General features: G+C 61.0%; 1 protein-coding gene across 1 annotated transcript; it reads right to left on the bottom strand.

The window, feature by feature from the left end:
• Positions 1–16,092: 16,092 nt before the first annotated feature.
• Positions 16,093–20,133, bottom strand: RHBG (Rh family B glycoprotein; the record flags this gene model as incomplete). Its single annotated transcript, XM_084303318.1, has 9 exons — positions 16,093–16,202; positions 16,287–16,408; positions 16,522–16,655; positions 16,807–16,944; positions 17,130–17,296; positions 17,535–17,682; positions 17,780–17,930; positions 18,660–18,846; positions 19,950–20,133. The coding sequence occupies 9 exons, from the start codon at positions 20,131–20,133 to the stop codon at positions 16,093–16,095; spliced, it is 1,341 nt and encodes a 446-aa protein (XP_084159444.1).
• Between the last annotated feature and the right edge of the window lie 579 nt (positions 20,134–20,712).

Here is a 20,712-nt window from a genome sequence, read left to right as displayed (position 1 = left end):
GCGGCGAGTTTTCACTTTTTAAAGATAAAACAGTTTCTTTTCATCCCCCCCTGCTCGGAGGCATTCAGAGCCCGTGCAGCAAAGCCATTGCTGCTCCAGGAGTTCCCTGGCGCAGCGAAGCCGTTTACATTGCAAACATTTTTGTTTCTCGTTATGGCAAGGAGGAGGGGTGGGGGGGAAATAAATGGGTTTTGAGAAAGATCCTTACAGAAAAAAAATGTAAGCTGTTCTTGGGATTCATCTGAGTCCTTGCCTGTGGTTTCAGAACCCTCCAGGTGGAAATAGCTGCCTCTAAGAAAAGGCATGTTTTAGTGAAGCCCCCCCGATCACCGTGGTTGATTTTGGAAGGGGCGAGTGCCTGCTTTTGTAGGCAGGGCAAGGTGAAGGTCTCCTCTGCTGCAGGTGGAGCTCTCTGCCCTCTCCTCTGCAGGCATTTTAGCCAAATTTCAGGCCACGCTGAGGGTCTTTTGCAGAGAGTTGGTTTTCACCATTGCAATGGGTATAAAATAAAAGCTCCTGCAGGTTTTGGGCAGGTTTGGGGCTGAAAAAGTATTTTGTGTGGCACAAAGGGGCCCCAGTGCCAGCTGCGGCCAGGGGTCCACAGCAACCTTGCGATTGGCACTGCTTGCTGAAATCTCTCTGGCTAGGTGCAAGAGCCCCCACTTTGCACAAAAGCGAGGCTGAAGGATCGCTAATGTATCGTTATAATAATAATTATTTATTGTTATTAAATCTGGAAGGCAGAGGTGTCCTTAAAAGCCACCCTGCTACCTCAGTCCCCCACCCTTGCGCGTGGTACCAGCGACCAGCATTGTGCACCGCTCTCCAGCTCTGCTCGGCCTTTTGTCAGCCCCCTTTTCTGTGTCAATCAGATGGCTTTTGTCAGGTCCCAGACATGTTGTGTCCACACGCACACAAATATCCCCGCGCAGAGCGTGGGGAGCATGGTGCACATTCAGATCATGCACTGCACCCTCCCGTGCACGAACACACACACACGCGGGCGCACACGCATGCTAAAGAGCCGCCACCATCGCTCCCTCCCTGTTCTTGGGGGGATTTGGGGTTTGGGGACAATGGGAAGCAGTGAGGGTGCTGCTCGAGGCGATGTGGCAGGTGTCCGTGCATCCTCAGGGGCTGTCTGTCCCCCTGGATGGATCCAGGGGCTGCTGGCACCTCTCTCCCTCACTTGACTTTCCCCCCTCGTTGTTTTTTCTGTTGTTTTTTTTTTTTTTTCATTTTTTCCCCATGTTTCTTGAGCACGGGGTAATGTTCAATCAATTCCGGGTGGGTGTGTCAAGGTGTTCCTAGAAAATATATATTTTGCAGTGCTGTTTTTGTCAGTCTGTGTGTAATTCGTGGCTCCAGGTAACAGCAGCGAGCTCAGAGAAAACAGAATTTGTGTTCAGGACAACACCCCACATCTCTTCCCACCCACACCCCTGGGCTCCACTCCCTCAGCTGCCCCAAACCCCCCAGTTTCACAGGCACTTTTGGGACCTTAGCTTGCTGAAACTCAGGGAAATCTGGGGCTAAATCCCATCGCTTTTGGATGCTCTGTGATGTGGGGCAAGGCTGGGGACCTTCCTTGTGTTGCCAGCTCCATTCCTTGGCTGCTAAAACGGATCAGTTTTGCAGCTGGCCCCTCATAGCATGGTCCTGACCAGCTGGAATTGAGCCTTTTACCCCAATCCCCATGGTGCGGCCATAACCCCAAGCCACCCTAGACCCGGGGCGCCCATAACAACCACCCATGCCTTGACGGTGCCCGCAGGTCCTGATGGCACCCGCAGGCCCCCACGGCCTCCGGGGCCTGGCAGAGGACACGAGGGACGAGGAGGAGGCAGGAGGGCGGCATGGCAGCGGGCTCCGAAAACCCGCAGCAGCCGCCTCCCTCCCGGGGCATCCACAAAATGGCGGCAGGGGCTCCCAAATGGCGGCGGGGCCCCGGTGGGGAAGATGCCGGCGCGGTGCCAGGGCCGCTGCGGAGGGCACAATGACTGGCACATAACGGCCCCTCGCCGCGGCCGCCCCTCAGCCGCGGCGGTGCCAGCTGTAGCCCCCCTCCCCTCCGCCTTGGCACGGGCAGGCGGCCCCGCCATGGCCGCCTCTGAGGAGGATTAAGGCCGCAGTTGTGTCTCCCTCTTTCTTTCCCCCTCAGTGGCTGAGAACAGGAAACGTGAACCTATCTGAGACTAATTGACTTGCAAATTAATCGTTTGTCCCTGTGCCTGATAATTAGTGCTAACGATTTTTACACCCCCCCAACCCCCACCCCCCTTTTTGCCTCTCCTCCTCTTTATTTTCCATGGGGCCGTTTTCCCTTTCTTCTTCTTCTTCCCCCTCTCCTTTTCCATCCCCAGCTGCCCCCCGCCGTGGGGTGGGGATGGCAGGGGGTTCGGGGGGCCATGGGGCCCGGTGGGGCGGCCGCGCCAGCACCCACAGCTGCTGGTTCGCTTCCCACGACTCGGTGCCAGCCCCGCGTCTGCCCGCCAAGGACAATGAGCGGGGGGCCGGAGAGGGGGGCTTGGGGCTTTGGGGGGGCTGCAAACGAGCTGGGAGACGGGCGGTGGGGATGTGGCGCCGCTTTGGATGTGGCTGCAGGGCAGCACATGCTTCCCACCTTCCCAAATCAATGGGGAAGGGGCGTCAGAAAATATAAAGGATTGCATCAGTTCGCGGGGAAGATGCAGGAGGAGGGGGGGGGGTGTTGTTCCCCAGCCTTCCCTCTTCCTTTATTTGGGGGGGATACATCTCTTTTTGCACGTCGGGAGGTGTTGATCCTCAAGGAGCCCAGTGATGCTCTGGTTCATTGGATCCGCGAGCAGCGGCTGGTGGGGCTTTGTCCAAAAGCCTCACCTGGACCAGGAGTCCTGCAGGGCATGGGCGATGCCGCTGCTGGAGCCTGTGGTTAGTAGGGGATAGAGGGAGAAAAGCGTTTTTTGGGGTCGTTTCCATGGTCCACAGTGCAATGACTCCTCTTGGCGCTGTCTCGTGCCTGAGCCTGGGAGCAGCATCTGCTTAGGGCTGCAGGGAGAGACATGCTCCAGTTCGCTGGTGATATTTCAATGGAAAAAGCAGTTTTGCTGGAATCGACACATTTTACAGGAGCGTTTTTCCTGTCAGCAACAAAACAACCCTGCTAATATATTGTTCTAATTCTTTTATTGAGGACTGGTAACGTGAAATGCCACAAAGTACCTTTATTTTGATTGTTTCATTCCAATAAACTTTTGCTGGGTGCTGTATCTCTAGTCAGACTGCACTATCTAAATCACTGGGATTTCTGTATGTCATCTTCTGATACAATTCAAACCAAAATGCCCCGCTGCCTCTACATGGGCATTCTTGAGAAATCCCACGTGCCAAATTTCATTTTCTTTTCCCTGTCATAGGGAAGAAAGAGATATCATTTTGGGGGAGTGCAGGGGGCTCCCCTTTCCCTGCTGCTGGACTGGGTCTGTGCCCTCCCCGCTGCTGGCTGCGGGTGGGAGCCCCGTGCCCGCTTTCCCCCCGCTCTCCTCCAGCCACATCCTCCTCTGCTGCCCCACCGTAGATAATTAAAGGGATCCTTTTCCTTGCAGCTTGCCTCCCCAAGTGCTTCTGGTGCCTGACACGATTTGTCAGCTCTACCCCTGCTGTAATCCTATTTTTGCCACCCCCTCCCTGCCCTGCTTTGTGTCCGGGGCTCTCTTCCCCTCTCGTCTTGCAGCTCCCGCTGCTCAGCCGTTCCCTCTCTGGCCGGTCCCTTCCCTGGGAGCCTGCAGTCTATCAACCCCAGTGCAGCTCTTCAACTCGGCGCTTATCAACTCGGCGTGTTTGGTTTGACCAGAGTTAATTGCACACAAGCCCCGGCCGTCGGCACACAGGGGCTCTTTGTTCCTGCAAGAATCGCCTGCCCTGCAGGGTCGTGGTGGCCACGACCTGCCATCCCCGAGGGTCGCTCCACCGACGTGCACTGTCGATTCAATCGGGCACCGTGGCGGAGGGTGGGATGGTGTGGGTTGCTGCGGTGAGAAAGCCGAAACAGGGAGAGGGACAGCCAGGAGCGGGCATTGGAGCCTTTGGGGTCAGGTTCATTGAAGTAATGCAATGATTAGCAACGACCATCGAGCTTTATGGCTGAGGAGAGAGGGTGACAAAGAAGTTCAGGGTGGATTAACCCCCGTCAGACCTGTACAAGAGGTCTCCCAGATTAAGTTGAAGTTCAGTGGTCTGTGAAGGCTCCCTTTTCACCGGGGTGCTCTGCTGGAGCAGCTGTGGGGCTGGGGATTGCTCTGCAGCCCGTGACTGTGGACCAGGCTGTTGTGGCATCTCAGTTCCCCGCTCCTGCTCACCAGGTTCAATTCCCCTTAACTAACACCCTGTGTCTTTAGGGATGTGAGTCCCCATGTGGATTTCCTGGGGGGCTTTTCAAGCTGCTTGGAAGCATCCAGTGAACTCTTATCTGTCTCGTGCGTTTCCTCCAACAGGCTCACGTTGTGTTCTCATCAGTACGGTGCTAACAACATGAGGACCTTCGCTGTAAAGCACCTGGCAAGCCATGGCAGCCGGGGCCTAGGGCTCCTGGGTGGCACTTGGTGCTGCTCAGAGCCAAGGGAGCTGGTCAGGGATGAGCCACTTTGCTCTCCTGCCATCCCTTGGGGCTGAGGTGCCTGGTGGTGGCTGCTAGGAGGTACCAATGCAACCAGCGCTGATACTGGTGGAGGGCTGGAGGCACCAGCCCTGAAGTCTTGGTGCCCCTGGGCCAGCAGAGCCCTCCATGGGGACCCTTCCTGACCTTCCCCATCCAGCCAGGTCCTCCTCTGCTGCTGCTGGGGAAGAAAACCTCATCAACAGCCTCTGGGCTCCACCTGAGCGAGCTCCAGAGACGGGTCAAGCTCATTTCGGAGGGCGCAGGGGATGGTGGCTGGCAGCAGCGATGGGGATGAGCCCCTTGTGAGCATTTCCTTGGCCCTTCGGAGCATTTTCTTAGCCCTTGTGAGCCTTTCCTCGGCCCGAGCCATGGCTCAGGCAGGTGGGAACGGCCCCGGAGCGGCGCGGGCTGGCGAGACGCTGCCTCGAGGCGGTTTCCCAATCCCGCGCACCTGGTACTCCGTCAATGCAGCCACTTGGCTAAATGTGGGTCATTGTAGGAGGGTGCAGCCACTCGAGCAAACAAGCCTCAATTGCCCACTGATTGGGGTGGCTGAGAGCACCATCGCTGAAATTTCTGAGGGGGGAGGCATTAATAATCCCCATTCTGTCTCTGCAGCCCTTGCCCCCTTGTTATTTCTCTCTTTGTGTCTTAATTTGGCCCATTATTATTATTTTATAAAAGGGCCCTTTCTCCACCCCCTCCCTCTTGAAGACACTCCTTAGACCGATGGGAAAATGGCAAGGAATAATTATGAAAAACATCAGTGGAGAGAGGGCCATCTGAGAGGGATTAAAGGATTACAATTAAAACTCATTTTAGGGAGGTGATGTGACATTAGCGTTTTCATTCTTCCCCCCCACCCCCCTTCCCCAAACACCCTCCGGGCTATCTGGGTCTAAGTTGATTAAATGACAAACTCCAGCTCAGAGGGAAACAACAACAAATTAAAAAGAGAGTAAAATGAAAAACAACAACCCCCCCCCAAAAAAAATGATTTGTGAAATTAAAGCGAAATTGAGGTCACTGAGAATTACGGCAAGTCCTGGCAGCAGCTGGAAATGGGGTGGACAAAGCACCTGCTGCTGATCGCGGGTTCCTGGCGGTGGGAGCATCTCCCCTCTGCCTGGTCCAGTGGGCAGGGGGAGGTCTGCGAGGGGTCTCCCCCAGGAGCTGGGCTGCAGAAACGCCTCGCAGGCTTGCGTCGTGTTTTTGTGCCCACCCTCTGCTCCACGAGGTCTCGTCCCCACGAAGGGGACATGGGGTTTGGCTCTGGGACCCTGCGCTCGTGGTGCTCTTCCTCCGTCAGCTGCAGCCTTGCAGCAGGGAGCACGGCCCGGGAGAGGCGAGCGTGCAAAATGCTGCCGGGGGCCGTGGAGCCCTCGTTTCTGCCTGGGTGCTTTCCCTCCTGCCATCGCTGCCTGGCACGTTGTTCTCTGCTCTGGCTGCTCAGATTCGCACTTTGCAGCTCCTACTAGTGGCTGGAGCCAGCCAGACCCTGCCTCGCTCGGGTGGGCTTCGTGCCGGCCGCGGCACGGTTCCGACCCCCGGAAAAAAAAAGCAGAAAGAGTGGAGGGCGATGAGACCTTCCCTCTCCTCCTCGCCCATGGGTTTTCTGCCCCTTCCTCCTCCTGACGGTGTTCCTGAGAGCAGGAGCTGCTCATCGTGTGTTGGCTCAGTGCTGCCGTAAATCAGGGGCGGTGGGAACGCTCTGGGGAGCTGGCGTTTCCCCGTGCTGGGACTTCATTTCGGCAAGGAAAAGGAATTATAGGCCGATTGCAGGCCGTTTGGGCTAATGGTGGTGAAGCTTGGGATGGGGGATTTCCCTCCATAAATCAGAAATGTCTATGAATCAAATGATTCTGATGACGGGGGCACCTAAACCCGTGCTGGTAGCCCCGTTTGAAGGGGAGACGATGGGAAGACGCGAGGCAGAGCCGTGCAGCTCTGATTCACGATGCTTTTTGGGCTGCAGGGCCCCAAGCCCACATCCTCTGCCCTGAAAACACGGATCCCACTGCACAAATTAAGGCAAGGAAGCCTGCGAGCACCCGAGCTGAGGTTGCTTCTCCCCAGCCCGTGCGTTTCAGCGGTGGGAGCAGGGGTCGGGCACGGAGAGGCTGCGTCCCTGGCACGGCGGGCGCCCCATCACGTGGATGCACACGTGGGCACGAGTCCTTGTCATGTGAGGTGCCACATCGTGTCTCGTACGGGGAGGCAGGGAGAGCTGCAAAAAGCTTAACGGAAGGGAAACTCCCCCTCCTCCTCCTCCTCCTCCTCCTCCTCCTCCTCTCTCCCCCCCCCCCACTAGATCCAGCCTATTTTCTTTCCTCTCCTTTTGTTTCTGGTTTCCGGAACTATGCGGCAAAGCAAAGCGTGGGGAGAAGAAAGAGGCTGAAGAGAGCTGGCATCTGGCAGGGAAAAGAACAAAATAGCGGAGCAGGGCTCTGGGCGGAGGTGCAAAGGGCCCCGGACCTCGCCAAGCAGCGGCTGCCCAGGACCTGGGCGAGCCCCAGGAAAAATCAGGGTCTGAACAGGGGACAGGCTCCCGGGGAGGTGCAGAGCAGCACGGGGTCGAGAGCTCGATGGGTGACGGCGACAGAAAGCCAACCCTTGTATTTAGGAGCCATGTGGGCACTTCTCTATGTGCCCCCCTGCATCTATCCCCCTGTGCCACATGCCTCCCCCAGCCCAGCACCCTTAGGTGCACCCCCAGCAGCTCATTTCTGGGTGCTTCCAGCACCAAGGGGGTGGTCTTTAGGTGGTCTCATCCTGCACCCGTGGCGAAGCAGAGGAGGAGGAGGCGGAGGCGATGCTGCCGTGGTCGCTGCCTCGGCTGCGATGGTCGGAGCGGCGTGCGTGCCTCCGCGATGTCCCTTTTACAGTCGGGGTGAGAGATGCCTGAATATGTTTGATTCCTGTTTTTTTTTTTTTTTTTCCTCCGTCCCGGCCAGCACAGAGAGGTCTTTGCATACAGCCCCAGTGAAGATAATGTTAATTGGGTAAATTAATTAGAACCAAGATGCAGTGTTTTCCCCCTGAGGAGGAAATACAGTAAACTCCATTTTTTTTTTGTGAGCTGTTTTATTCAGCCAGGGGGGTCGCGGCAGAATAGCGGTGTCAAAGGAGCTGCCACTTCCAAGGTCCTTGTGTCCCCCCCGTGCCGCCCCAGAAAGGGAACAAAACTCTGTTGACAGCAAAGTCCCAGCAGGAGCCCTGGGCTGAGGGGCACGGGGCGGCGAAGCGGAAAGGGTGCCAGGTTTCCGAGCGCCGTGAGGGAACAGCCTTTGGTCTCCGGCATTTCAATGGGGCCGGGGGAAGCAAAATCAGCCCTTTCAGGGCCAATCGCGCTGTTCTCTGTCCCTACGGGGACAACGTGCTGCTGGCAGCAGGACGGGGTGCAAGGGACAAAGGGGGAATGGGGAACAGGCACGATCCCACCTCGGGATGCTCCCGGAGGCACCCAGACCCCGGTGGCTGGGCACGGGGAGCAGCCCCAGGAGTGGTTTTGCAGCACCCATGGGTGTTTCTGTCCCGACACCTTTGTTGTGCTGTCCTTCGAGGTGCACAAAACGCCTCCAGTGCATGGGCACGGCTGCACCACGCTCGCTCGCTGACCCTCTCCTGCTGCAGCCCTCGGATTTGCAGCTTTTTAGGCATTGGACCCCAAAATCCCCCGACCAGGAGAGCCCAGCCTGGACGTGGGGTGTTTCTGAATGCCTCCACGACCCGTGCTGTGGGACGGGAAGGTTTGGGGCTGAGCAGCGGTGGGTTTGGGGATTTTCACGCCGGGCGCTGCTGCACCCTGGGGACGCTCAGGGCTGGTCCCAGTGGCGTTTTCCCAGCGCTGCCCCAGCACCACCGCAGCACCACCTCCCGTCAGCATCCCCCGGCTCGCAGGGAAGTGCATCCTGGGAATTTCCTTCCCCAAATACCTTCACCCCAAGCCCGGTCGGGCAGACAACCTTCCGTCGTCATATTTAACTCCCCCTCCCGCTGCTGACCGAAGCCAGGATGAAAGCAGCTTTTTTTTTTTTTTTTTTTTTTCCCCTCTTTCTTTCTTTCCTTTTTTTTTTTTTTTTTTTTTTTTTTTTAATGGCGTTTCATTAGCCTCCAAATCAGACAGGCTAAACAATGGCGTTCTGTCAGCGATGGGCTTTCGTGCTGATTTCATCTCCTCTCTCATCCGTATGCAAACCAGGCTCCAGCAGGCTTTGGCCATGCCATGGAAACCGAGGTGCAGGCCCGGAATGGGGGTTCTCGGAGTGAGAAATCTCCCGGTCGCTTTTTCCCATTTGCATAATGCAACTTTTCTTCCTGCAGACACTGAGGCGCTTTTGTTTATAGAGAGCCCAGGGAAAGGGGGGTGCCGGGGCCGGAGGGGGGCCTTGGGGGAGCGGGGAAGAGGAGGACAGCGCTCGCCAAAGGAGAAAGGAGCGGGGAGACTGGAAGGGAATAAATATGAGGATGGGAACAGGGAGATGGGGCAGGGACGGGGCCCCCCCGGGTGCTCCTTTGGCCTCTTGGTGGTGGCTGAAGGTTTTGGGGTCCTTGGGGTGCCAGGGAGCGGGGTGTGAGCTGGATGAAAGCCTCTGGTTGTGAGAACCCCTAAAAGGGAGCAGGAGCCTTGTCGAGCCCCCCGTGAAACACCTCGAGGGGTTCGTGCAAGGAGCCTCCAAACCTCAGCTGGGGGAAACTGGAGGAAGCTCGGGGAGCGGCGACCCAGGGGTGAAACCATCCCAGGTTTACGCACAGGGATGTGTGGGGACAGAGGTTAAGTGCACAAAACCGCAGCCCTTTCCTCTCCCTTGAAGCGCAGCGAGCTCCAAAGTCTCAAGGGGAGGTGGAGGAGGCAAGGATCCGGACCGAAGTCTGCTTCTCAGTGGTGTCCCTCGTTTTTTGGGGGGATACTTGGAGCAGTTTGCGTCCTGTCGTGCTCCTCTCCCTCTGCAAAGCAGCAATCCAGACCTCCTGAGATCGAACCGGGGAGCAGGGGGTTGCTCTGACCGCTCTCATCGTCCCCGATAGCTGCGTCCCCTAAAAACGAGCCCAGGCTCCATCCCGGCCATCGGAGCATCTGATTTATGGGTGGGATGGGTGCGTGTCTCACAGCAATAATGCCAGCAATAATCGCAGAGAAATGTATTCATCAGCGACACACGACAGACGTGGAACCTGCAGTTAGGAGTGTTTGGAGAGGTGTAAAAATCCCTGGGAATGATTCTGAAACGGGGTGCGGGAGCTGAAGCAGGCAGCAGTGGGGATATTTGGGGGTTTAGCCTCAAAGTGGGGCCGCGCTGTTTTTAAGGTGATTCGGTGCGAGTTGGGCGGAGATCAGGGGAAAGTCCATGATAAAAATGGAGTTGATGCTCCATGGATGGGCATGGGACACGTCACCAGAGCCAGCGAAGCTGCCGGCAGGAGCCTCAGCAGCACGTGGGCACCGCACGGCTTTGATCTGGAATCGGATCCAGCCCCAATACCAGGGCCGTTTGTGCTTTGGGGTCTGGTTGCACACACGAGGGGGGACCCGGCGCTCCTCCATCCCCTACAGAGAGCAGCTGGGATCCATCTGAGGTGACCCACCTGATGTAAAACACCAAATCTCAGGTGGGCAGCACCTTCGTTAGCGCAGCCGCGTGTCACCGGCGTGGCTGCGATGCTGCTAATGCGCTGTGAGAGGGATGGGGATCTTGAGGAGGCTGGTCTGGGGCTTTTGTTTTTGTTGTTTTCAGTCTGATTCCTGCAGAATGTGAGATCTCTGCGATCACAAGGGCACATCTGTCATTTCTCACCTCTCTCCCAGGAGTTTCTGAAATGGGGCGACTTCAGCCCCGTTCGGCTCGGTGCCGTTTCCCGATCCCCAGCCTGCAGGGACTGCTTTGGGGCTTCGGTTGGGTTTATTTTTCAGAAGCTGGTGTCTGGTGTTAGCTCTGAAAAGCAGCTTTTGCTTCCACACACAGGACCGGTGAAGGTCTCAGCCCAAGGAGGCTCCTCGGGATCTCACCCCAGAGGATCCCTGTTTTTATGGGTGCTCCTGCCCGCGCTGAGTGCCCTCCTCGTGGAGCAGGGAGGTTGCCCGAGCACATCACGGGCAGTGACATGAGGGGAAAGGAGCCCGCTGGAGTAAAACACTCGGCTTGGGTGCAGGGGGAGCTGCTTCGCACGTGGCCGTGCCAGCAGGGGAAGGGGCAGCTCGCTGCAGCGTGCCGGGCTCCGCCGGAGCAAGGAGAGGGCTCCCCGGCATCGCTTCCACCCTCCGGCCCACTGGTCATGCCAATTTGTCACCAAGCTGGGATTTCAATTAAACCCCCAAAGGAGGGGTCAGGGGTTACACAAACACGGTGGCAAAGGCCACTCGCCTGGAGGGGGCTTCCCCGGGGCCGCCGCTGCCGGCCCCTCGCTTTACACAGCCCCAATTGACCCGGGCTGAGGGCCGGCATTGTTCCCCCGCGCGCCATTCAAGAGGCCGTTTGTCAATAAAATTGACCTCTGGGCTCCCAGGGATGCAGCCTCCTCCTCTTCCTCCCTCTTCCAGCGGCTCGGAGCGGAGCCGGCAGCACCTCGGCCGCGTCCCCGTGCCCGGAGGGGAGCAGAGAGGGGCGAGCTGGGGGGCACGGCAAGGCCCCCAGTGTTGTGCCGGGCTCTGCCCTTTGCTCCCAAGCGTTTGACCAAAACCATTTGGCGATTTCCAGACAGAGCAATGGGCGAATTCATCTCAAGCACCGGCATCACCCGTCCCCAGCACCGGCATCATTCACCCTCTCCGGTTCTCCTCTCGCAGCCATTCCTGCGCCCCTTCCCCACGAGCACCCCGTGGTGGTTTCCCACTCCTCTCCTCCCGTTGACGCAGGGACCCAGCTTTTTTTTTTCTTCTTCCAGCAGAGCCAGGTCCTGTTTCACCCCCAGCAGCATCTCTCCGTACCTGCCTCACTCCCCTCTGTTTTTTTGGGGTACCATGGGGCTCCCTTTGGGTTTGGGCCCTGCTTGTGCCGGGCAGCGTGGCGAACAAGCGGTGCTTGAACCTGCAGCCGCTCGGACAAGCGGGTATCGCGGAGCAAGTGGCAATTAGCGTGGGTAAAGAGCCCCTTAGTGCCTGTCCCTTACATAACACCTTTGTTCCCGGCCCTCCGCTTCGTATTCGCCTCATAAATAGACTTGACTCCCTTTTTTTTTTTTTGCCGGGGGCCTTTATTCCCTCTTGATTTTATTTTATCGTTCTCGGGACCTGGCGGAAGAAGGAGCCGATTGTTCGCCCGGTGCCACCAGCGATTTTAATTGCTCTGCCCCCGGTGCTGGCACCCGGGGGCTCGTTACGCCGCTGGCACCGAGCAAACGGAGCTCCGTAATTGCAAGGGGTCAAAGGGGTGCTCCTGCTGGGGGGGGGGTTGGCAGCGGGGCCGGGCTTTGCCCCCCCGGGGTTGGGGTCAGGGAGGGATCCTGGGTGGCTCCGGGTTGGGATCGGTTCACTCCGTGCCCTCCTGTCGCCAGATAACGCAGGGGTCCAGGGGGATTTGCACCCATGGGTGGTGCCGGGGTGCCATGGGGCGCTTTGGGGTGCTGGTGTCAAGCAGCGGGGGTGCTGTCGGGGCTCCCCCTTTGTCACGGCACCGCTGGCGTTCCCGAGGCCCCGATGCCAGCACCGGCGGTGCCGCGTGGCCGCGGGGAGCCCTCGGGCGCTGCTCTTTGTTCGGAGCGGGGATGCTCTGCTCGGGCCCCTGCTCCTCTCCCGAGCCTCCCCTCTCCCATCTGGCACCCATTATCGGGCGCGTGCCCCAGCCCCGTCTGACACGGAGCTTTACAGGTGTCGCTCGGATAACGATTCACACTCCCAGGAAGGTGGGAAAGATGATTAGCTGGCTTTCTATCAACCCGCACACGGCATCAGCTGGGCCTGGGGGGGGGGAGGCGGCGGGGGCCGCCGATGTGTAAGGACACGTCGGGAGCCCGGGCTTTGTCCTGCCCCTAATTCCAATGCACTCGTGGGCACCCCTTTGTGTGCCTTAGTTTCCCCAGCTGTAGCGGAGGGATGTTGTTATTGCCTCGCCGTGTGAAACACCCTCGGAGCAGCTGATTGAGCTCAAAAAAAAAAAAAAAAAAAAAAAAAAAAAGGGGAAAAAAAAAAAAAAAAAGAGGTGATTCAGGCAGGGCTCTCGGCAGCTGGCGCAGTCGGGGCTCCCGGGGGACAGGGCTGGGAGCAGGGGGGGTGATGTGAGTTAGATGAGCCCGTGGCTATGGAAAACAGTAAAATCAGCTTTTTTTGCCCCGTTCTTTGTGTGCCCAGGCCGTGGGGCATCCCCCCGGGCTGGGCTGCGGGTTGCGAGGGGTGGCGGAGCACAGCGTGCCCTGCCAGGCGGGGAAACTGAGGCACGAGGGGTCTCGGGGCTGGAGAGGCATCGGGGTGAGGATCCGAGGCTGCTCCCCACGGGGCTGTGACCGTCACCCCAACATCACCGCCCGTCCCGGGGCCCCGGTGCCGCGGGCAGAGCCGGCGCTGCCTCTCCCCGCAGAAGCGGGGCTCCGGGATTATCCGCTCAGCCTCGCCATCTGTTCGCCAAACTGCCATCATTATGTTCGACTTGGGAAGAAAACGGCCCCTACAGAGAAGCAATTTGTTCGCTGACGAAACCTTTCAGGCTCTCGCCGTCCCACCCGACCCTCGCCGAGAGCGCGCGGGCGAGCTCTCGGCGCGCTCGCCGGCCTTAAACAATCCTGCGGGGTGCGCGGCGGCGCGCGAGCCGGCCGTGGGGAGGGTGCGGGGCTCCCTAATCCGATTACCAAACATAACAGCCCTCGGAGGGGCCGGGGTGGGCGAGGGGAGGAGGAGGAGGAGGAGGGAGGTGGGCTTCACGCCCGACCCTTGCGTCGGAGGGTCTCGCAATGATCTCACTGGAGGGGCTTTTCTTCCCCTCGCGGTGGGTTGCTTTTGAAACGTGGCGGGAGGGGATGAAAAAGGGGCAAGGGGCTGCCTGGGAAAGAGAGGGGGGGTGGGAAGGTGGGGTGGGAAGGGGCTGGGGGCTGCCGGCCGGACCCTGCCCCGTTGCTGCTTCTCCATCCCATGTCCCTGTGTGTGCCGGGGGGGTCCTGACCATGGGATGCGTCCCCCCTGGTGAGCAGAGTGGGGCCGGGGTCTCTGCGTGGAGCGGGGGCAGCAGAAGCCCCCCAGTGGCCGTGGTGGCAGCGGGGATGGAGCCGTGTGTCCCATTGCCGTGCGCTTTTTTGTGGGATTTCGGTGGCACCAAAGCACCAAACTACCACGGGGTTTCAGCGGGTTCTCTGTAAGGAACGACCCCAAACCCTCGGGAAGGTTGGGGCAGGGTTTGATGTGCGTCAGAACCCAAAATTGGGAACTCCTGCTCTGAAATGATTCCTTTCCTTCCACCTTTGACGCAACCGTTTCAGGTGCTCCGAGAGCAGCAGGAGTTAACAGACAGCGGGGCCGTGCCGGGTGGGCAGCAGGGCGCAGAGCCCCGTCTCCCACCGGTGTCACCCCCCCCTTCCCGCTGCCCCCCACCCGGGTGCCATCCCTGGCTGGGATGGAGCTGCCCCCCCAGCACCTGGCGAGCGCCAGATTCTGGCACCAGAGGCGTGAAAGCGCCTGGAAGCTGCCGGCAGGATGAGGCCCCCCCAGGCACCCTCCTGCGGGGGACCCCGGCACGGCCACCACGGCCCCCCCAGGAACCCCCGGATGGCCATGGGAGCAGCCCTGTCTCCAAGGGGGGGCTTTTTCCTGGTTTGGGGGGCTTCTGCTCGGCCACAGCCCCCATGGGAGGTGTGGGGTGGGAAGGGGGACTCAGGGGCCACCTTGGTGCTGGGGACCCTGGTGTCACCCTGGGCTCTCCGTGCCCGTCGCACCCTCTGGTGGCGAAGCTCTGGAGGATTCCCCCTGCGGGCGAGGATCAGAGCGAGGCACAAAACCCACAGGGCCCGACTGGGACCCCACAGCATCGCCGTATGGGGTATGGGGGGGCGCTTGGGGGCCTTGCTTTCCTCCCCGGAAAGAAACCCGAAGGCAAATCCGCCAGCAAAAACCGATGCGTGAATTTATGGGGAACCCCTGAAGTTACGAAAGGAAAAGTATTTTAATTGTGGCGTTCCAAAGCGTCCATAGAAAAAAATCTCTGCTGCTTGCCTTTCCCCTAGGCACACCCCTTCCCCTAAATAGAAGCCCCCCCGTGGCTCTCCTCTCTCCCCCACATCTCAGAGAGCAGCGGGTGGGGAAACTGAGGCACGGGAGCGACACCTCTCACGCTGAGCAAGGTCTGGCTCCGTGTCACATCCCCAGAGCGAGCTGGGCCGTGCCTTCACCCCAAAAATGCTGCAGCATCTCCTCGCCACGCACCCCGCTGCTCCCCAGCCGTAGGGACCGGGTGCTGGTCCCATAGGGGGTCGAGTCCGGCTGCCGGGGCCGGGGATTTGGGGCCGCCCGGTGCCGGTGTTGCTGCTGGAGGCGTCGAGCCCGGTGCTGCAGGACCTCAGCGTGGCCTCGGGGCCGTCAGGCGAGGGTGCTGCCACCCAGCTCCTCATCGCTCGCCTCAGGGTTGAGTCCGTCCTCGGGCACCTGCAGTGATGTGGAGACGTGGAGAGGGATGTGGATTTTGGGGGGGGGGCTTTAACGGAGCTGCCTCCCACCCTGGGAACAGGGAGGGTCCCCACCCCAATAAACCCACAGGGTCCCTACCCCAATAAACCCACACAGAGGGTCCCCATGCCAATAAGCCCCCAGGGTGCCCCCAAATAAACCAACAGGGAGTCCCCACCCCAATAAAGCCTCATGGAGGGTCCCCACCCCAATAAACCAACAGGGTCCCCCACCCCAATAAACCCACAGGGTCCCTACCCCAATAAACCCACACAGAGGGTTCCCACGCCAATAAGCCCCCAGGGTGCCCCCAAATAAACCAACAGGGAGTCCCCACCCCAATAAAGCCCCATGGAAGGTCCCCACCCCAATAAACCTTCAGGGAGGGTCCCCACCCCAATAAACCCATAGGGTCCCCACGCCAATAAACCCCCAGAATTCCCCCAATAAACCCCTAGGGAGAGTTCCCATCCCAATAAACCCCCAGGATCCCTCCTAATAAGCCCCCAGGGAGGGTCCCCACCCCAATAAACCCCCAGCATCCCCCCAGGAAACCCCCAGGAAGGGTCCCCACCCCAATAAACCAACAGGGTCCCCCCCAGTAAACCCCCAGAGGGGGTCCCTACCCCAATAAACCCCCAGGGTCCCCTCCAATAAACCCCTAGGGAGGGTCCCCATCCCAATAAACTCCCCAAATCCCCCCCACTAAACCCCGAGGGAGGGTCCCCACCCCAATAAACCCCCAGCATCCCCCCAGGAAACCCCCAGGAAGGATCCCCCACGCCCCCAAACCCACCGTTCCCCCCCCCAATAACCCCCCTCTTTACCTCCCTCAGGACCTTGCTTTCCATCTCCGGGCTCTTTGGGGTCGATCTCAGCGCCCTGGTTCCCAGGAGGGCTCCTGGGGACGGCCGGAGCCGGCCGGGGGCGCACTGAGCGCGGGGGTCTCCTTGCGCTCCCCGGGCTTCCCCTGCCACCTAGCGGCTACCGGGGGTGCGCACGGCCGCGGACACGCGTGGGGGGGGGTGGGGGGGTCCCGGGGAAGGGGTTCCCGCAGGAGAAACTCACCCGTGAGGCTGCCCCCGAGGGCGGCCAGGATTAGGGTGAGGGGCAGGGCGCAGAGCTGCCACCACGCCTGGCCGCTGGCCGTGCGGCTGCCCTGGGCCACCAGCGGGAACACGCTCTCCATCCTGAGGGTGGAGAAGGTGCAGGGGGGGGCTCTGCTCATGGCCGGAGAAGCCCCCAGCTCGGGGGTGGTGGGGCAGTTCCCTCCCCACCCACCCAAAATTTAGGGTCTTCTCACCTGCCGCCGTAAGCGTCGGCGGTGGCCAGCCCCGCCAGCAGCGTCCCCACCAAGGTGCCCAGGACCCCCGGCAGCCCGTGGACGTTGTGGACCCCGCACGTGTCCTGGATTTTCAGCCTGGAGCTCAGGATGGGCTGAGGGGGGGGCACAGAGAGGGGGTGAGGGGGGATGCTCGCCCAGGGAGGCTGCGCTGCCGCTCGTTTCGGAGACGATGCAGCCCCCCCAGCGCACCCAGAGGGGGTCCCCCACGTCCCCACGTCCTTGGTGTCACGGAGGGGGACTCACCGAGAGGAATCTGGAGCCCAGCAGGGAGAGGTGGCTGGCCAAAAACCCCGCCACCATGGCCCCGAAGGGGGTGAGCAGCATCTCCCCGGCCATCCCCATCACCGCCGCGCCGACCAGGGCGGCGTCCTGGAGCTGGGCCTGCTGGAGGACACGGTCAGGGCACTGCTCCCGTGGAGAACGTCACCTTTGGGCCGGGATTTGGGCTGCTTCAGGGCTCAAGCTGGGTCTTAACGAAGCCGAGGGAGCCAACAGCATCCCCTTGCCCCTTTACGTGCCCCACGGGAGGGGACAGGGGTTTGGGTTCGGCTCGGGAGCGGACCTACCGCCTGCAGCGTGCCCTCCTCGTAGAGGATGGGCGAGAGGACGAAGGCGGCCAGGGTGCTTGCTGCCATCGAGAAGTAGACGTTCAGCACTGCCCAGGGCTCGGCGCCGTCCTGCGCCGTGGTGGCCGAAGCAAAACTGGGCCAGAAGATCCAGAGGTAGAGGGTCCCTGCGGGGAAGGGGGCCAGGAAGGTTTTGGCACCGAGGCCGCTCCCTCGGGACGCAAAACGGGACCGAGGCCCCATTTGGCAGTGCAGGAGGGTCACGTTGGGCAGGAGGAAAAGCTTTTTCCCCCGTCCCCGGAGAGGTGGAGGCTCCTTATCCTCGGAGATTTGGTGGCCTCAGGCTGCCCTGTCCTCCCAGCACCGTCCCCGTGCCCCCGGTGCCGTCGGGCTGGAGCTCCGTACCCAGCACAGCGAAGGCATCGGGCTGGCGCCCCGATTCCTGCTGCTCCCCCCGCTCATCCACACGGGGCTGGCGCAGGGCTCGCGAAACCATCAGGCCGAAATAGGCTCCGAAGGCGTGGACGGTCAGGGAGCCCCCGCTGTCGCTGATCTGGTGGGTGCAGGAGACACGGACGGGGTGCGGGATGGGTCCCGACGGGGGAGGCAGGAGGCCCGCGGCCAGCCTGGGTTTGGGGGGGGCCACTCACCCCCAGGAGGCTGAGCAGGATGAATTCGTTGCAGGCGAAGAGGGGAACCTCCAGCAGGGTCATCAGCAGCAGCTGGATGGGGTTTACCCTGCCCAGAACGGCTCCGGATGAGATGAGGACGGCGGCGGTGCAGAAGTCGGCGCTGACCATGCTGGGAAGGAGAGGGAAAGGTGTGGGGCTGGATCCGGGGCTGCTGGCTGCGAGTGTGGGCACCACAGGAAGGGCTGGAGGTGAGCCTGAATCCTGCATCCCAAACCCTGAATCCCAAATCCTGCATCCTGACCCTACATCCCAAATCCTGCATCCCAAGTCCTTTGTCCCAACCCCTACATCCCAAATCCTGCATCCCAAACCCTATATCACAAATCCTGCATCCCAGCCCCTACATCCCCCATCCTGTGTCCCAACCCCTACATCCCAAACCCTGAGTCCTGACCCTGCATCCCAAATCCTGCATCCCAACCCCTACATCCCAACCCCTACATCCCAACCCCTACATCCCAACCCCTACATCCCAAACCCTGCATCCTGACCTCTATATCTGAAATCCTGCATCCCAACCTGTATATCCCAAATCCTTCATCCCAACCCCTAAATCCCAAACCCTGCATCCCAACCCCTACATCCCAATCCCGCACCCCACATCCTGCTGCTCCTGCAGGCTGAGCGGGCGTTGGTGCCAAGGGGACGAGGTGGCTCGAGGCAGACAGGACCCCCCCCGTGCCCCCTAAAACCCAGCTGGCGGCTCCCAAACCCGGTCCCTCTTGGCCTCCCCATCCTCCGGAGCACAGCGGTGAGTTTTACAGAGGAGGGAGCCAGCGTGCAAGGGATGGAGCCGGCATCGAAACCGTCCCGGTGGCGGCACCCTTCCCCGCCTTACCTCTGTGCGCCCACGTAAATCTTGCCCTTTGAGGAGAAGTAGAAAAGCCCCTGGGCCAGGAGAGCCCACTGCACGGCGAAGGCCACCACCAGGAGGCTGGTGGCCACGCTGCCCGGCCCGTAGCGGCCGAGGAAGGCCAGCAGGAACCCGAAACCGAGGAGAGCCTGGAGGTGGGCATCGCGGAAACCTGGCGGGGAGAGGCACGAGGGGGGATTTGGGGCACTTGGGGGCAGGCGCGGGGTCCTCTCCGTGGGTGGTAGCGGTGCTCGCCCAGCCTGCTCGGCCACCTTTTGGGGTTCAAACAGGTTTTGGGGTGCTGGAGCCTTCAGCCTTCCCCGCCCACGTGTCCCAGCGCCCACGGTGGATGTGTCACCGCCCTTGGAGGTTTCCGGAGGGGACCGTGAGCGAACGCCTGTCCCTGCCCGACGTGTCCCTCCCAGCTCACCCCACGTGCGTCAGCCCCACGCAGACAGCAGCCTGAACCCCACGTGGGATGCCCCACAGCCTGGAAGCTTCCCGGGGCGGGTGACACGGGCGCAAAGGTGACCAGAGGAGAGGTGCCGGCCACGGCTGGGGACCCCCCTGCTGCCCCTGGAGACATCAGGGGGGGGACGAGGGGACCCGAAATGCAAACAGCCAGGGATGTCACCCCACAGCTGGCAGCAAAACCCAGCAGGGGGCACCCGGGTCTCCCTTGGGGGATGCGTCCTTTTGGGGCTGGGTGCCGTGCCTGCCCCGCAGGGACCGGTGACTCAGCGCCGGGTGCGGTTACGCGGTGGAACTGGGCAAACCGGCCAGCTGCCATGGGGCCGGGGCAAAGGGCTGGGCCCCGGGTGAGTTTGAATCACCCGCCTGGCCCCGCTGCTGCCCCAAAGGGGCTGTGCAGGGTGCTGAGCCCCCCCTCCGTGATGGTTGAGGGGTACGGTCGGGATCAGCCCCTGGAAAGACGAAAGCCCCATGGCGGGGGCTTGGGGCGGTTCCCTCGGTGCCACGAGCCCTGCGGGTGGTTTTGCAGCCCCCCAAGTGCTGGGAGCAGCTCCTGGGCTTCCCATCAGGGGGTTGGGGGCATGATTGGGGCCACCAAGATGTGGGGCCCCCACCAGCCATCCCTGCTGAGGGCTTACCCACCTGGGGACTTGTGCCGGGGTCAGCACGCGCGCCTCCCAGCCCCTTGGGGAGCACACAGCACCCCGGGGAGCCCCACGTGCCCCCTGCTCCCCTTTTAGGGTCCGGTTCGGAGCATCCAGCAGCACCAAGAGGTGCCGCACCCCTCGGGGACGGCGTACTCACGGGGGTACCCCGACCCGGGCTCGGGGTCTCTCCGGCTGCAGTTGGACTGCGGGGAGCAGAGGCTGGGGTCGCTCTCGGGGCCGTACCGGACAAAAGCGGCGAAGAGGATGATGGTGAGGAGCTGGAGGAAGAAGCACAGCCCGGCCAGACGGAGCCTCGAAGAGGCAGCAGCACCCTCAGCCATGCCGGGGGGGGCAGCAAACCCCGAATGGGGCAGGCAGCTCCCTGCAAACCCCTCCTGCGGGGCCGCCGGCTGCTGCCCGCACCCGGAAGGATCGAGGCAAACAAGGGCGAGGAGAGGAGCCGGAGGCTGCTGTTGGCAAAGGAAAAGGGGGAGGGGGGTCCCCTCCCGGCCGGGCCAGCTGGAAGGCGAGGGGTTTGTTTGCTTTGCTCTCCTCCGCTCGGCTTTCCGTTGGCTGCCGCCGCCGGGACGTGTTTGTTGTGCGCCCGGAGCGCAAACCCCGAAAAGGAAGAGGAAGAGAAAGAAAGGAGCCAAACGAACGCCTCGCCTTTGGGAAACGGCTGCGGTGGCTCCCGGCCCTGCCAGGCTGGGACTTTGGGGACCCGGAGCTGGGTCGGGGTCCCCGCACGGGGAACGATTCAGGGCTGGGGTTGTGGTTGTGATGGGGCTGCTGGGCGCTGCTGCTGGGACACTGCGAGCACCGACACAGCCCCTTCGTGGTGCCGCGGCTCCGGGAAGCAGCAGCCGGCCCCAAACCTCAGCCAGGCACTGTTAGGGGGGGATTTAGGGTCTGTTTTGGCA

The sequence above is a fragment of the Netta rufina genome, assembly GCF_964035555.1.
Source record: "Netta rufina genome assembly, chromosome: 29".
NCBI lineage: Eukaryota > Metazoa > Chordata > Aves > Anseriformes > Anatidae > Netta > Netta rufina.
The sequence above is the reverse complement of the archived record's forward strand: the minus strand, read 5'-3'. Positions and strand labels throughout refer to the sequence as shown.